The 16,987-nt window shown below is 41.1% G+C and overlaps 1 protein-coding gene across 2 annotated transcripts in view; it reads left to right on the top strand.

Moving 5' to 3' along the window:
* KCNIP1 (potassium voltage-gated channel interacting protein 1) overlaps positions 1–16,381 on the top strand; it is a 299,265-nt gene extending 282,884 nt beyond the window's left edge. For both annotated transcript variants that reach the window (XM_049829633.1, XM_049829634.1), the window contains exons 3-8: positions 6,722–6,791; positions 9,541–9,611; positions 11,795–11,902; positions 12,922–13,026; positions 13,602–13,664; positions 15,936–16,381. In XM_049829633.1, coding sequence (XP_049685590.1) covers positions 6,722–6,791; positions 9,541–9,611; positions 11,795–11,902; positions 12,922–13,026; positions 13,602–13,664; positions 15,936–15,983 — 465 coding nt within the window. In that variant the 3' untranslated portion in view covers positions 15,984–16,381. The remainder of the gene's footprint in view (positions 1–6,721; positions 6,792–9,540; positions 9,612–11,794; positions 11,903–12,921; positions 13,027–13,601; positions 13,665–15,935) is intronic.
* The last annotated feature ends 606 nt before the right edge of the window (positions 16,382–16,987 follow it).

Here is a 16,987-nt window from a genome sequence, read left to right as displayed (position 1 = left end):
AATACAGTCATTTTCCTTTCTCTGGCTTGTACTTACTGCTTGCTCTCAGTGATTGCACAAGTCCTGTTTAATCATGAGGCAACACCTGGATAATCACAGAGCTATTTACAGGCACTTGTAATGGACACAGAAAGAATGAGGCCCTGCTCAGCCCGGCTGCGGTCATGGGAGCTGAGGGTTCAATGTTCGTGAGCATGGCTGGTATTTGACTAAAGGCAGTTCAGTGCAGCCTGGGGTAGCCTCTGGACTAGTGCCCTGGCTGACCAGGGTCCTAATTCTCAGTACGTTTATTCCTGTTCTTTCTTTGTCTCTGAAATCTGTTTCCCCACTCCCTCCAAGCCTTCCCAGTCTCTTCCCAGTGTGTCACTGGTCAGATCTGGTGTTTCTGCACCAGACTGACGGAGGCTTCCACTAAATTCACATCCTTTGCCACTCCGGAGAAGCAGAACATGCTAACCAGGCCAGTGTCTTTGCTGCCTGGCCAAATATTCCCTCTCTGTTTGCCCTCAACTTTCTTTTCCAGTTGCGAAAGGGTGCTGTCCTCCAACATCTCTTGATGCCAGGGCCAAAAGTTCACTTTTAACTTAGAAGTTATCTCTGCCCCAAGGGTACATTCTGCCTTATGCGGAATAGTCTATTTTGCACCTTGGAGTTAGCTGCTGTCAGACTGGAGCTGGATTAATGTAAGGCATTTAGTCTGATTTCTTTGGCTATGGTTCTGCAAAAGCAAGGTAACAGAGATGGCAAAACCCAGCAGAACCTCTAGTGGATCGTGCCTTGGTTTAGCTTAACAAAATAAAATGTGATACCTCCTGTCTATAAATACATCAGTAGAGAGAACCGTTTGAACTAAAAGGCAATATTGGCACGGGAACAAAATGGCCATGAATAGGCACAGGCTGGAATTAGAAGAAAGTTTCCACTCCACAGAGGAGTAAAGTTTGGGGAATAGTTAGGGAATGGGAGGGAGGAGAAGGAGAAACTATTTTTAAGATTAAAATTGATGACTAATGAAGTGACCGACAATGACAGAGGTTTGAGCTTAGTAGTTCAATACCACCCATTTAGACCGTGTTTCTAATGATTTACATTCTTTGGAATTGAGTGCGTGGATTTAAAAGGATTAGGATTTTTATAGAATTTTTTGCTCAATTCAGGGGTGTTCTGTGCTGTTAGGGGAAATGGTTGCTAGCTGCAAGGGATGATTTTCTAATACTAAATCAAAAACCAGACAACTCAACTAAGGGGCCGCTGGAGACATTCTTACCTTGCTTTAGTGTGAATAGCAAATATGTAATGAAGTGGAGTATGAGATGTAATCATCTGTGACCAATCTGGGTTTTGGAGACTAAAGCAAGCAGTATGAGCAAGGTAGAAATGTTCTGTCACTTTAATAATCCCCAAAATGTCTCCAAACTGGGGGAACATAGTAAGAGCGACAGAATACGTGGGACGCGTGAGTGCTTAGAGATGCAAATCTGGATTGTGGAAACTGGAGGACAATATGTTAGAGTTTGTCTGTGGTCAGCTAACTTAATACCTCTAGTTTAGCAAAAATGTGTACACTCCCCCCTCCCCCCGCCCCCCCCCCCCAAGTACCCCTTTTCATGTTCTGGACAAGTTAATGGAGAACAGTGTCATGGGCAGGTTATGTTTAGCCCCTCTTCAATTCTGCTGCTGATCCCTGTTTGTCTGCATTGCACATCTTTGAAAGCAATCAATGAAGGTAATTTCTGATTCCAGCAGTAGAAAGAACAGCAAGTGGAACTTTTGTTTGATTTTTCTTTCCTTTTTTTTTTTTAATGTGGATTCAGCTCCTTTGTGGTTTAGTACTTTAAAATAAGTCTGAGAGGGTAGATTCAAATGCATGACTCATGCTGTCAATAGTTAGCTTTTTGAAAATGAGGGGTTGTTTCCATGCTTGACAACGATACAACAAAATATTCACTGTTCTTGTTAGATATTTTGAAAGAATTCATAGGTTAAAGAAATGAGAGATGTTCACCTGAAATCTAAGCCCCTGCCATCAAAGGAAGGCCTTATGAATGTTATGGTGAAGGACCATGCTTTTTCACGCTACCAAGAAATTTTCCTGAATGAGTAAATCTTTATTACTTCCAGTGAAATTTAAACTGACACAAAGCTTACCTGCTTCTTTTCATAAAGGGTATTTCTTTTGAGTCAGCTGAATTAACTAGTACTGTAGCACTAATGAGGCCTCTTGAGCATGGTTTGACTCTTACAAAAACAAAATTGTGATCAGTTAAGCGCAAATGAATTGGTACTAGCTTATGTGTCTGAAAGCAACTCGGTTATAGAGAGCTAAACAGGTTGATCAGTATCAACACTGCCTCTCCACAGCAGTCCTGCAGGTTTGATGCAACCTTTCATTTGGCTTCCAGATGGAGCATCAGAAGCAATAAGGATCACCTGTGCTTTGCAGACTTAAACTTCATTCTCAGGGTTGCTCGTGGCAGACTGGGGCTCTTAGTTAAACACAGGCTATTAATGTAGTGTGGAAGAGACCCAAGGGACTCTGCAACTGTGGAAAATATAAAGAAATAATGATCAGTCCCTACATTTATAAACTATCTTTAAGCAATGTGAAGTGATGGTTCTTAATGAATATAATAGTTGTATTTATCAAGATGAGAGAAAGAAATGCATCTTCACTTAGTGTGTTTGGCCAGTAGCACTATGCTGGAAAGGCTGGTTAAGTGCTCTGCTAGGCTTAGTTTTAAAAAGAGTGACAATTTGGTCAAATACTCTGAAGTTCTGCAAAGGCCCAGTGTGGGTTTTGGAGCAGCAGCACTCGAGTGACCAAGGAGAAAATTTATACCCAAGAATGGTTGTTGGTAGGGTACTTGGTCTGATCTATGATTAAAAGATACCATAAATAAGTATCAGATTATTTAATTAATGTACATTAAATTACAAGCTTTAGGAAACATGAACTTTGGGAGAATACTTCTATGGTAGCTGTTACCATCTATTAATTATTCTTCTTTTAATGATTTCTAGCTGATTAGAAGGGGCAGGAACAGATGAAAAAGTAACCACTTTTCTCATAACAAAGAAACCAGGCAATAGCTTTTTTTTATTAGGAGCTTTGGAATGTTTTGAGGATACCCATCTAACCAGGAATTTTGCCATACAGAATTAGAAAGTTTTGCCTGTAAATGAAGTCACAAGGTCTGGTCCTGCAGCCACTGGCTTTAGACAGTCCAGTTGGTCTTTTTATCGCCTTGCTGTAGAACAAGCCTTGAACGCTGAGGCTGGAAAAGGGATGGCCCCGGTGAGGTCAAGACCACAGTGCCAGGTTTGGGTTTTAATTGGGACACTTAAACATAACCAGTGGAAGGACAGTTGACAGGACATGAAGACATAGAGTAAAAGATAATTTCAGGGCTTTTCAAGCAACAAATTTTTATTTATTTAGCTCAAAACTCTCGCAAATCACTGATGGTTTTCTACCCAATAGTGGGTAGAAGACAGCAAGATTTCTTCTGTATTGGAGGAAGGAACTCGGATCTAATCAACCTGATTTGAATAGCAAACAGGTATATGATTAAGGAACTGCCTCATTGTCACCTAAGTAGCCCTCCTTGCTCTCCTTCTGTGACTTGCACAGAATAAAGTGATTTCTCTTGTTTGTTCTGTCCTTTTCTGTAGTTAGTGAATACACATCAGCAGCAGGTGTTGCTGGCAGATCAGAGGCTTGAAAAAACCACCTTTTTTCCTTTATAGGCTTTTCATGGTGGAAGAATTTCTTGTCAAAGTCGTTTTTGTTCTTAAAACGTATCTAAAGAACTCATCAATAAATAAGTTGTAGACTTGAATCTTTCTCCAGCTTTTTGTGTCACCAATTCAAAAGGATCTTCTTAGACTCCCTGAGTTTACTCATCTCAAATTCAACAACCTGTAATGCTACCAAATTAAACATTTGTCTGTCTCGGATCTGCAGAGTGGGGTGTAACATGCAGTGAGCATATGCACCTATGGAAGCTCCAAGCTGCGGGTAGTGAGTAACTATAGCAGTACTGGTGCCAGCCCTGCTTTGCAAACCTTCCTAGGGCCATGACATGCACTCCCAAGCCTGCTCTTCAGTGAAGTCCAGGCTGAGCACAGAAGTATACAGAGATTAGGGGGGTTTCCACCCTAACAGCATCACATGGCGTAGCAGGCATATTCCAGGTAGTGTAATGTGGCAGTAGTGTGTTTAGATGTAAAGGCTGTACAGCTCTGTGCTCTTTCAAACTCGTTTCTGTTTGTCCCTAAGCTTGCTTGTGCTACCACAACATCTCAGCCTGTACAGAGGTGTGGCCCTCCTAGATGTGTTAGTGCAGAAGAATGAAGTCTTAAATGAATTTCCATTACTTTAGGAGGAAAGTCCAGGAGGAAAATATGATATGCTGCCTGAAAACTACCCAGGGTTAGCCAATAGACTGGATTAGCCTTAGTATTATTGAAAAGATCGGAAAAACAGTTTCCATCCTATTTCTCCAATAATTCCATTTAGGATTTATTAGGAAAAGAACAGCGCAACGGGGGGGAGAATGCAGTTATGCTGCTGGAAGAGTTAACAGTATGCTGGCATCTTGAATGTGACGTGCAGTCCTGGGCTGCTGTCTCAAAAAGGGTGTGGTGGAAATAGAAAGGTGCAGAGACGGGCTCATCAAAGGATGCTCAGGAAACATCCATGCTTCCTGAAGGAAGCCTTCCATGCTTCTCAGAGTGGGATGCTTCAGCCTGGAAAAGAGATAACAAAGGGAAGATCTATAAAATCACAAGTAGCAGGTAGAAAAAGCATTGGGATCAACTATTTGCTCTGTCTCTCTACACAGGATTTCAGGGCTATCAGGCAAAGTAGTTGGAGTCAGATTCCAAAAATTGAAAGCTGATGATTCCTTGTGCAAAGGGTGATAGATCTGTGAAACTTGTTGCTGAAGAACCTATATTAAAATGAGGCAGCAACCATAGTGTGACACAGAAAGAAGAATGCATGGAGTGAATATACTGCCAGTAATTGAACTTTCTTGATCCCAAATCTGGCCTTCACCTTAATCATAAGTATCAAACCAAGATATATGCACCAGTTCTGTGAGAGATTCTGAGCTAACCTACTCAAATAATCAATCTTCAGCATGTCTACCAGGAGTGGCAGTGCTCTTGCTCCCTCTTTGCTCCATGTGATACAGCTGCCTCAACTGGTGCTGAGGAATTTAAATTGCTGTGATGGTCAAATGCCTGCAGTAGGGGACAGAGCCACAGTGTCTCTAACAGTTGGTATTCCTGAATGTGGGAGACAGCTGAATTTTCTGTATCTATAATTCCGTGCTCTGTAAAACAAGGATCAGTGCCAGGGTTACTTTATTGTTTTGCTCTGTTTTAGTTTTCAAAATTGGTTGATAGGCAAATCTGTGAGGAAAACTGACATCATCTGGGAAATACTTTATATAATTGAAAACTTCACATAGTCAGATAGCAGTGCTCGAGGCTCTCTGTGATAAATGAATGTGTGAGCTGAGCTGGTGGGGGGTGTGGTAAAGCACAATAGTCAAGCTAAATTTGCTCTTGAATTTTACTTGAATTGTCCAAGTAATTTAAGTTTAAAAAAAGAGTGGAGAGTAAGGAAACAGGATTCACAAAATGGAGACAGTCCTTGTGCTGTTTTTCACCCATCTCTTCCATTGCCTGTGGTCTTGCATCCTGCTGGGTACGGTCTGAGACACCTCAGTTCAGATATCACTTGCAGGGCAAAGCACGTGGGGGCCCAGCTCCTCATACCTGCCACGTCTCCCTTGGCATGGGTGCCGTCCAGACTCTGCAAACGTGCCGAGGGAGCACCTCCTACTCCAAACTACCATAATGGCTTGGATTTTGCTTGGCTGTAGCAGAGCAAGTGCAAGCCCTCCAGGCAGGGATCCCCTTTTCCCTTCCTGAATGCTGCCCCGTGGGGCTAGTTAGTTAGTAGGTCAGGTCATTCAGGGCAGAAAATCTGCCACCCTCTTCCTAAGTGTTTTGCCCTCATTCGAAGCAGCCCAAAGTGAAATGAAATGAAATGACTTGCATTCTGGTACCAGAGCTTAAAAATAAAATAACCCCGTGGGTTGCCAGGTTAGAAAATTTGCATGAGCATGGTCTGGCTCCTCAGAATTTTACAGAAGACTGAGCAGATAAACAGGTTAAAAATGATCTAATTGTTTTCAGCCTAATACTAATGCTCGTTTGTAAGGACTTAACTAGTATAGTGTGTACTGTTAGCCTCCACGGAGCTGGTGTCAGGTATTTGGCTACAGACTTCTGGTGAAGATTAATGAATTCATATATGTGGAGGCATCGGACAGGGAAGTGTTAGCTGGCACTACCATTATTTGTAATTATTAGATGAAAGCTTTGTATGACAGAAGGCATGAGCTGCCTTTCTAGGCTATCCTATAAAACAGTGATTGAACACTGCTGAAAACAGTTAGAAATGTTAATAATGGTGAACCAAGTCTATGAGATGCTTAAGATGAAATTGCAGTCTGAATTATTTTAATTTCTTCAGCTGCACAGCCTGTGCATCCAGAGCACTGTAAGAACAAGAATGTGATTTGTTTAATTACTCTCTTCGGGCTTGTAGAGTTTTGCAAATGAACCTTTACAGAGCTGGGGGTTTTTTCTTGATTTTTTTTTTTTTTCTTGATTTTTTTTTTTTTCTTTTTTGGTTTTCCAACAGGAATGTCCTAGTGGGGTTGTTAATGAAGAAACATTCAAACAGATCTATGCACAGTTTTTTCCTCATGGAGGTAAGCAGAGTACTTTACGTCTGTTAGGTTTATTGAAGCATGCCTTAACATTCATTACTGCCAGCTGGCTGCAAAACTACTTCAGATTAATCTGTGCAAGAAATGTGAATTGAGCTTAAGCTTTGCAGGGTCTTAAACAGAAACACAAACATCAAGGTAATAAAATTAAGTTAGGCACTTTGAACACTTATTTCACAAGAATATAGGCAAACCCACATTAAAGATTGCCCCCAGTTGTCAGCTCTTTATTCCCCAAGTCCAAAATAGAAACTGGGGATTGATGCTTTTCTTTTGTACTGACTTTCTGGATGGCAGAAACTTAAATCACTTCCTCTGAGTGTGTCTTTGCTTCCTTGCTGTTGGACTTCTGTACGTATAGTATCTAGCACAGAAGAGTCCCAGACCTCATTTTGGCCTGCAAATTCATCAAAAACCTCCCTAAAATTCTTAAAGCAATTTTTAGTTGATGTGTGAACTCCTAGCTACCTGAAATGATAGGGTTTTTTATGTTTGTGTGACTAAGGGTTATGTCACGTATTGGAATATTAAAGTATTGTATTAAACCTCTCAAATAATGTATGTTCTTGCCCTTTAAAGACATAAAGAATGTGTATGTTCTTCTAATTGGATATGTTCTGTGGGGATACTGTTCTCAAATTGAAAGAAATGAGTCATGTGTTTAAGTGGCTTTTTAGTAAAAGATTCAGTATTTGAGGTTTTCCAAATATATTCCACTCTATAGTAGCTGCAGAATATGCTCACTGTGGAATGATGACTGAAGTTTCTGCAAGAGTATATGAGTGCATGTGCATTTACTTTAAAAGCAACCAGTAAGGTGTGGTTTTTCCAGTGGTGTTTTATGGTTTGGGGGTTTTTGTTTGTTTGTTTTTGTTTGTTTAACAAATATGCAAAAATTTAAGTATTTATAATCTTAATGTATTTCTGGATGTTTTGTGTTTTCAACCTAAGTTCCAGTAAGTCCAAGTAGCTGCACTAACTCCTTTAAGTGACCCACCCCACGTGATTCCTTCCTTCCCATGTGTGAGAAACAATCAGGCACAGAAATTTCATTTTTTCATGGATAGTTAACTCCCCCCCGCTGAAGTTGACAAAGACCTGCCTTTTCTTTTTGTGTGTGTCCCATTCCCTTGCAATGTGATTTTCCCTTGGTTAGTGATGATGGTAGTACAACCATGCTTCATAATAAATCAGTATAACAGCAGATGTGATTTCCTATTTTACACTGTTTACTTTCACTTGGTTTCCAAAGTGTTTGTATAACCTTAGCATCATAAATTGTGAGATTTCAGATTCCTCAGAGATTTTTTTCACTTTTATGGCTTTCTGTACAGATAAACTTTTACATCCCGGAGGTAGTAAAGTAGCTCTGAGTTTTAAAAACTTTGTGCAGTGTCATCCCAGGCTTGTGATATTTTTGTCACATAGGGCTCCTATCCCTGACAGGTTTTCATTTTTGCTAATCTGTCATCAAATGATACTAGTGATCTAGTATTTCTTAATGTACATCATACTCTATTGAAATAAGACCTCTAGTTTAATATTTTTAGTTCATTGTTTAGTTTAGCTTAATAGGACCTTTTAGTAGGATTGTTGTATAAGTAATTCAATGGTTTTATTCTGGATCTATTCTATTTCAGAATCCTTCTCTTAAAAATGTAGTAAAGAATTTATTTTTCCTACAGTCCAGTGCATTCTATCCTTTTGGATGACAGTAACTTAAGTATTTGATTTTTTTCTGCACACTGTTACACTTTCCTGGATTTGAATAATGTGAAAATATTTAATCATTTTGTAGAGATCAGAGTAAAGAGATTCTGGGTCATTCCACCTGACTGCCTGCATAGCACAGGGCACCAGGCTTCACCTGAATACCCATACGTTGAGCATGAAGACTTGGGCTTGACTAATGCTCTGTGCTAGAGACAAAGAATAGAAGAGACAAAAAAAAGTGGGTGGCTGCTAGAATAGCAATGAAATTATTAAGGGAATTTAATGTCAGTTGTTTCCATCCTGAAGAGTTGGGCTCTGGTAATAGAGAGCGGTGTGAATTGCCTCCGGAGCAGAGAACAGGCCAATAAAGGTCTTAAGGTCATACCCCTGTTTGATTTTTTTTTTTCTGCATACCATTACTGCTTTTCCCAGTTACCAGCTATCCTTCACATGGCCACAGAAACTGTTCTTCTCAATAGAAAAGACTTTCTAAAACCAGCAGTTTAAGATTCAAAAGGATGAAAATATGCCTCGGATGAGATCGCTCTTTAACGGTTGTGGGCCAAACTCAAATGATTGGAACTAGACACTTCTGAAGTTGGACAGTCCCTGGGGATCTCCGCTGTATCTCACACAAAGCAAAAACGTGGAGGAAGGAAGCACACATGCTGCGATCACTCTTTGGTGCTTTTCCTGCATTTCCCACCAGAGCTAATACTCCATTTACTCCAGAGACTCTCTTTGATGGTTTGGGGAGGGGGGGGTTCTCCTTCTTTCAAGTACAGACCCATATTCCAAATCGTTTCTACTGTAATAAAAGCTTTTACATTTCAAGGCTGTTTTAAGGGAGGGTGAGGGGATTATACAAGTCGATGTTAATGTTTACTGATTCATAGAGTATCTGGCAATGCTATGAGATTGTTTTTTACACAAAAGAAAAATAAGGTCATGAATGTTGTTTAGAGCCATTAGTGTATAATGAACCATTGTACCAGTCGGTGCCCTTTATGTTTTTCAGATGCTAGCATGTACGCACATTATCTCTTTAACGCGTTTGACACTGCACAAAATGGCTCAGTGAAGTTTGAGGTAATTGTTTTGCATTCTCCTTTGGTGTCCCTTTCTCAGTCCTGTGGTTTTAAGCTTTTCCATCCATCCTTCATTGTAAACTGGTAGGACTTGCTGGATTATAGGTTAGAGGTTTCAGTCTAAAATCAGTTGATATTTTTAAATGTGGTTCACTTTAGTTTATTCAGATGCAGTTGCATGTTTCCTTTCACTAAAGAAATGTAAAGATTGTGTCAGTATCACAGGGAGAAAGTGCAGAGATTTATGTAGCAGAGAGGAGTGGTTGAGAACAGTCTCATGTGAAAAGAGGTGAGTGGCACAGATAACTTGGATGTCAAAGAAAAGCCAGTACATCTTGTACCTTCTGCAATCATCATGCATTGCATGATTGAATTATTGTATTTGTATGTTCCTGGAATATGGTTTTGGTTTTGTTTTGGGGTTTTTTTAAGCTTATTTGATATCTTGAACAAGCTGCGCAGGTACTTGGTACCAATGGAAACTAAATCTACCTGTTAACTAAAAGGCTTGTTTCTGTGACTACAAATAGCCATACTTCAAGCTCACACACGTAGTTGTAGGAGTGCAGCAGAGGGATATGTTAAGTCATAGACTTGTGGAGGATGAAATTCATAGTTTCGAAGACAGTTTACTGTGACTGTAAAACTAGAAATCATACACAGTCTTGCCTTTCCTGTCAGATGGCCAAGAACTCTGGTAATTTCCAGGTAAGACTGAGAAATTTGTTCATTTATCAAATGTAAAATGGGAATGTTACTGTATGTATTTGTGTGTGTCTGCAGTGACGGCTGCAGTGGGAGTTTTGCATATGGTAGCTACTCAGTAGTTAGAGGCTTCCAGAAATGTAAACAGACTGAGACACAGGAAATTGCTTAGATAAGTATTAAAAAAAAAAAGTGCTGAGCTTTCCTTCCTGACAAACCTGTCTCTTTAGTGGTTGTCAAACATAAGCATTTTGTCCCCTTTTTTGTATTGTTCAGCAAATTCAAATTCCTTTGAGCCTTGGGAAAAAGGAGCAAAGGTTTCTAAGAAGTGATACACTGCCTCATGTGGAGCTAATGGAGATAACATAGGAAGGACTAAGTACATTAAATGAGGTATCAGGAACTGTATAGCTTTGTTAGCTTGAAGCTCTGCCTCTACTAATAAATCCCTGTAGCAATGCTATTTACAGTGCCTGAGCCACTGTGCAGTATAAACAATAAATCAAAGTTATTGGAAGCAATAAGTTTACTGTAAACAAAAAATACGATTAAAATGCTGTGTCCCAGACTGAGTAATGAGAGGGGAGAATCGCATCTGGACAGGTCTGACAGATTTTGCTAGAGAACAAAACCTGTGTTAGAGGAGTTTGGGACCTCGCCATCTCTCTCAAGGCGGGCACAGAAAAAATGCTGTATTTTCTTCCTCCTTTGCTGGCACCCTAGATCTGGAGGTAAGAAAGCATTGGTTTCTATTTCTACAGTTAAGAGTCCAGCTGTTTTTAACCAGGCAGTGACAATCTGAGTGACTCATTCTTGCAGCAGACCATTTCTAGGAGAGGAATGGCAACTGGAGCATCTGGCAGTGCTCTTAAAAACCAGACATGTATTTTGTCATGCTTACATTTGTGCAGTATTTGGAGTTAGAGCATGATAAATTTGGATGGGTAGCAAGGAAGGTGTCCTAGCTTCTGGTCGTGAGCATGCTGTGCTTCTCCTGGCAAGTCTGGGGAGCCAGAGCAGCCACTGTTCTATCAGCTTGAGGATCGAAGTCTGCCCATCTTGGACTGGATCTGCTCTTAATCCCATGCTGTTTTCACAACCCTCACCTCAGGACTAGGAGACTTTAAGGCTGAAGCACCCATTAGATCTTCCTGCCCTTCAAGCCTTGCTGAGCTGCCTAACCCATATCATAAGCTTGGCTTTTACCTTGGCTGCAGTTGAGTACTTGAGGACTTTTCTGGTTTTCTTTGTTACATCATACACATTTATTAGTGTGACAGTTCTCAGATCATCTTAGTGAATGCCACATCCATTGAGTACAGTCAGAGAGGACACATTTTTGGAAAAGGGAGTCAGAAGAGATTGATAACCATATACTCTATCCTAAAAGGAGAAGTCTTTTGACTGGCATTATATAGAGAAGGTGACTTAGAAAACGATGTTATGAAAATTCACACTTCTTTCTCTGCCTTGAACCAGGATTTCGTGATGGCATTGTCCATTTTGTTGCGGGGAACTGTTCATGAAAAGCTAAGATGGACATTTAATCTGTACGACATAAATAAGGATGGCTATATAAACAAGGAGGTAAGGCTGTTTCTGACAAATGTGGTTGATTTCTGAAGAGAGCTGACTGGTTTCTGTTACAGAGCACAATTAATTTTACATGCCGCTAATTAAATGCAAATCAGACTGGACTTAAGCATTTATCTATGTCTAAGTAAAGTGCGCAGTGATCTTATACTACATGATTTTGTAGACATTTTCCTATATTATAGTGCCTTTAATGGATTGCTTTAGTCAGGAGCAAAATCCTAGTTACAGCTATGAGCAACATAAACTTCACAAAGGGGAGGATGACGGTCGCAATAACTACTCAGTGACCGAGGCACAAGGGGTTTCTGGCTGTACTGGGAGGTATGGTGTGGGCTCACCTGAAATACTAAAAGCCCCCAGCACCACTCCCAATTCCTGCATTATCATCTGGTTTTATCTTCTTATCTGGTATTGCCCGTTCCCTTTGTGAGAAGCCTTGCTTTTGAGCATGGTAATCTTGAATATTTTTCAAATACATTTTGCAAATACATTTTGGTCTATCTTGTCAAAACTGTTGTGCGTACCTGGAGGGTTTGTGGTTACTGTTACTGGTCGTGGAGTTGTATGGCAGTTTGTGAGAGGTGTGGAGAAGGGCCAGGTTCCCAGGGAGCGTCATGAAGGTCCCTGGCCCTGGAAGAGGCTCTGGGACATGGTCGGTGCCACAGTGCTCAGGACTGAGCATGCCACTTGCAGCCCAGCACCATCCCCAGCAGCTGCCATGTCAGAGCACATGTCCTGCAATGCTGCCTGGCCAGTGGAGGGAAGTGAGCACCGCAGGAGCGTCCAACACGCCTGTGGCAAAGTCATGGCACAGTCAGAAGGAAGCACTTGTTTTTTATAGATGGACTTGTATATGATGATAGATCTGTCTTCATGCACGTGCGCAGGCATTCTCTGTGCTGTTTTGTAACAGGAGAGGAGGGTGAAGAAAAGGACAGTAAAAGAAAGAAATGTGCGATCATTTCCATTAATTTCCCTTTTGTGTTTGTGCTGGCATGCTGCTGCTGCAGGAAATGATGGATATCGTAAAGGCAATTTATGATATGATGGGAAAGTACACGTATCCAGTGCTCAAGGAAGATGCGCCAAGGCAGCATGTAGAAGTATTCTTCCAGGTACTTACTTTTTATGTGGTTTTTCTTAATACTTGAGCTATGCACTGATATACTTTACAGTAAAGTTAGCCCCAAGTTCAATCCTGTGCCCCACTATATATTCCAAAATAAACCCTAGCAGCTATTCAGCCTAACACTGCAGTGTCTGCTTATTTCCTGGCTCCAAACGCATCTCATTTGTCTCTTAGCCTGACCCTTTGCATTGGGATGTGCCACATCCAGCAAGTCTGAAGCCTCTGCATGTGTTGCAGCCCTTTTGTGCTTCTCTCAACTGCCCCTAAAGAGAGACAGGAATATGGGTGCTGGTTGGTGAGGCAGTGAAAAAAGAAATGATGTAATAAGGGCAGAGGTTGCTGTATATGTCAAGGATGGAATAGTTGGAGATGACCTCAAAAGTGCTCCAAATACCAGAGTAAACAAGTCCTTAGCAGTCAGCAAATTTAACCAGTGACACTGAGTCTGTAACCTAAGCTTGTAAAGTGCACTGGGTTTATTCAGGTTGTATCAACTAAGATATTATACTATAACTGCAGTGTTACCTATGGAAACAATTTATTTTTTTTTTTATTTTGCAGAAAATGGATAAAAACAAAGATGGTGTTGTAACTTTAGATGAGTTTATTGAATCGTGTCAGGAGGTAAGGACAAAGTTATAACTGCAATGAAAGGTCTAGCTCATGCCACAGCGTTTGCTTCCTCTTTGGACAAACTCCATTTGAAACAAGGTGCTGCTCAGGATCCTGGGTTTCCTTTGCTCTGTGAAAAAAACAGCTTCAGGATTGAGTTTCTGGTGGTACTCAGTGAGGCCTGTCACTGAATAGCGAAGTCACGGGAGAGGGCCTCTTCATTTCCAGTGGTAGTGGCCAGTGCTTTTATTTTCTCGAGTGAACTGCAGTACCTGATTCTGTAGACAAGCAGATAACTCTAGAGAAAGTTCATAATGCCCTTAAACTTCTTAGCGTATGGTGTGGTTTTGGTTTGGGTTTTGTGGTTTGGTGGGGGTTTTTGAGGCTGTCTCTGTCGATATCATCCCCTGGATGTCATTAGCAGGTACCACGTTGCTGGAGCTGCCTAGAGCCAAAGGTCTCTCAGAATCTTGTAATTACAGCACTGACTTATAAAACCAGTTGATGTGTCATGGTCAAACATTAAAAGTAAATGCTGTCATCATAGCAATGATTCATCTTTTTTTCTGTTTTGGAAATAAGCTTCCTCTTGCAAATTCCATACATTCGGTTGGCTGTAATAAATATTTGCTGGTATTTTTAGCACTGGCACAAGGACAAACATCCGCATTAATATGCAATCAGCCAAGTATCTGTTGTCTTAGACTGTAATTAACAGTGTGAATGTTTGCTCAGAGATATCTCTAATATGTAATCAGTACAATAATGGCCTCTGCATTTTAGAAAGTTTACATTGGTGCAAATAATTGCATACCAGCCTTACTGTGTTTTTTACTTTTCCTGGAAAAATCTTTCCTGTTCTGCAGTCAGACAGCTCTCCTGTACCTGAGCAATGGGAAGACACTCACTGTTGAGGGCGAGGCTGGCTTCCCGCTGTTTCTGTGTTAAGGCTGTCTCTGGCAACGTCCAAATTACTCCTCAGTCAGGGACTTTGGGCAGCAAAATCCTCGTTAGCAGATGCATAATACAAGACTAACTTTTTTTTTAGTTACTTCATTCTTGGTCCCTCTTGATTGTTTAGCTTCTTTTTGGCCTTGTCTTTAATTTGATCATTTGTGTTGTGTATTATTTCTCACATTTATAATTTGCCTTCAGTCTGGATGCATGTGTATGATTAGTGGTCTCAGTGTTGAAGCAGCTTTACTCCTAACTGTGAGTTTGTTTAATGCTCTGCCCTAGTTTGGGTTTTGTTCCTTCTTTTGACATACTTGCCCTAGGAGCTGTGCAGACCGATAGATACAGTGTCATGTGTGGTTTCCTGGCAGATAGGAGCAAACCGTGCAACCCTTCCCCCCCCCCCCCCGCCTTCATTATGAAAACCAAACCAAAGTGCACTATAGTGCTTACCTCTGCCATTTCTGAGAATGTGGCTCATGAGCAGTGAACTCCTAGCATTTCTTTGGAGAGGGTGATTGGTTTCCCATGCAAGGGGATACCTTGTACTAGTACCCACCAAACTGTTGGAAGTGAGGTGGATAGATGGATGCAGCCTCAAAATGAGACAGAGGAATGTGATGCAATAGACCTCTTAAGCTGCTTAACGTGGAAAATTATTTTCATGTTACAGGCAACCAGTTATTCTAACTTTTGGAATAACTGAATTCCAGGGGGCAGTGGAAATCACCATGATGTTTTTTAATATTACTCTGGTTATTACCTTGAAGTACAATTCCAAGACTTCATGAGGAAAAAATCCAGGATTTCCCTTGTGTGTCTCCAACTTTCTTATTTGGATCTAGGAACCTAGGAGAGGCTGAGACTATATGTATTTTGGGTTTGAGCTGTTTGTATTTCTGGGATGAAGTGGTCTTTCAAGGCAGCTTGCTTATCAGTTCAAAACCTGCAATTTCATACTATATTGCATATTCAGGATCAATGAAATGCAGTTGGGCACTGAAGTCTGAGCATTCAGTACAGCCACCAGCTCAATGCTGGTGTCTGGCTTTCTTCAGTAAAGCAGAGCCCATGCTGAATGTCAAGCTTATGAGAAGATCCTGCACTTGCGTGCCTCAAATGAGCTAAGGTGCCAAAGTAAGAGATGACTTCTTTGCTGAATAGGGACCTGATCACTGAATCAGTTCCAGCTCACTAAGGATGAAAAGCATTACGAAAGCAAGGCTGTTGCCTGCAGTAGCAGCTGCAGAGCCCCTCCTGTGCCATGCAAAGTTATGAGTCGTGCTTGTCAGTGCTGGTTTTATGAAAATATCTTCTTATTGCTTTCAGGACGACAATATCATGAGATCTTTACAGCTCTTTGAGAATGTGATGTAACTGTGTTTCGTGAGCGCTGGAGGAGTCAGAGACTTTCTGTGTAACAAAGATCTCCTTTCTGGGTGAAAGCTTTTTACAATTCAGCCATGTTCAGTGTGTGAGGATTTTGTATGACATCTCCAACCAAATGGCAACTGAATGCAACTGATCCCACCTCTTCTCCCCAAGAGATGCCGGTGGACCTTTGTTTCGTTTTGGAAGCATGTGAATATTTTAATAAATCCTGACAAGAGAGACCTGCTGCTCAGAGTTCAATGAGTAATATACAGCATTGTTTGCTAGGCACAAGTCCTGCTTTTAATCTAGCAAGCTTAATTACATATGATAGCACATGTCGATAGCTTACTCAGCCATCTATTGCAAGTGAAAAGTTCAGTCTATACTACCATGCAGCAAAATGTTTTATGAATGCTTTGACAAAAGTCAAATCTACCAGGGCAGTCTGTAAAAAGTAAACAGTACATGTACCTAGGACATTAAGCAGACAGCCTGTGTAGCCAATGTCCTCATTTCTGCAGAGATCCCGCTTCTCCTCTCACATGCACTGGTGCCACCATGCTGAGTTTGGTGGAGTTTTTCCTGAACACATTAACCAGAGGATCTTCATGCCAGGGTGAGCCAGAAAGGAGCAAAACATGTGTTTGCACATATAAATATCAAACTACAGAACAAATCCTGTTCAATGATGGTAAGTTCTTGCAAGACTGGGCAGGTTTATAAGGGCTGATACAGGAAGATGAATACCTGCTTTGGTCCCAGCCACCTTTGGCAGTCCCAGCACGTGGTGGGACACCAAGTGATTCTCCAGTGTGCGTCTCAGCAGCACCCATGGTCATATGCTATGGTCCTTCTGGTGTAGTTTGGCACACGCTTCCTAGGTTCATCATTTGAACATTTTTATTTTTTTCATTGGACAATTACAGTAAAGTGTTACCCACCTTACGGATTTCTTTAAGCTTTCCAGTTTTACTTAGTGCAGAAAAGGGTGCAGATGATGCAGCTGT

This window comes from Accipiter gentilis, chromosome 26 (assembly GCF_929443795.1).
Source record: "Accipiter gentilis chromosome 26, bAccGen1.1, whole genome shotgun sequence".
Classification (NCBI taxonomy): Eukaryota; Metazoa; Chordata; class Aves; order Accipitriformes; family Accipitridae; genus Astur; species Astur gentilis.
This window is presented reverse-complemented; position numbering and strand designations above follow the sequence as displayed.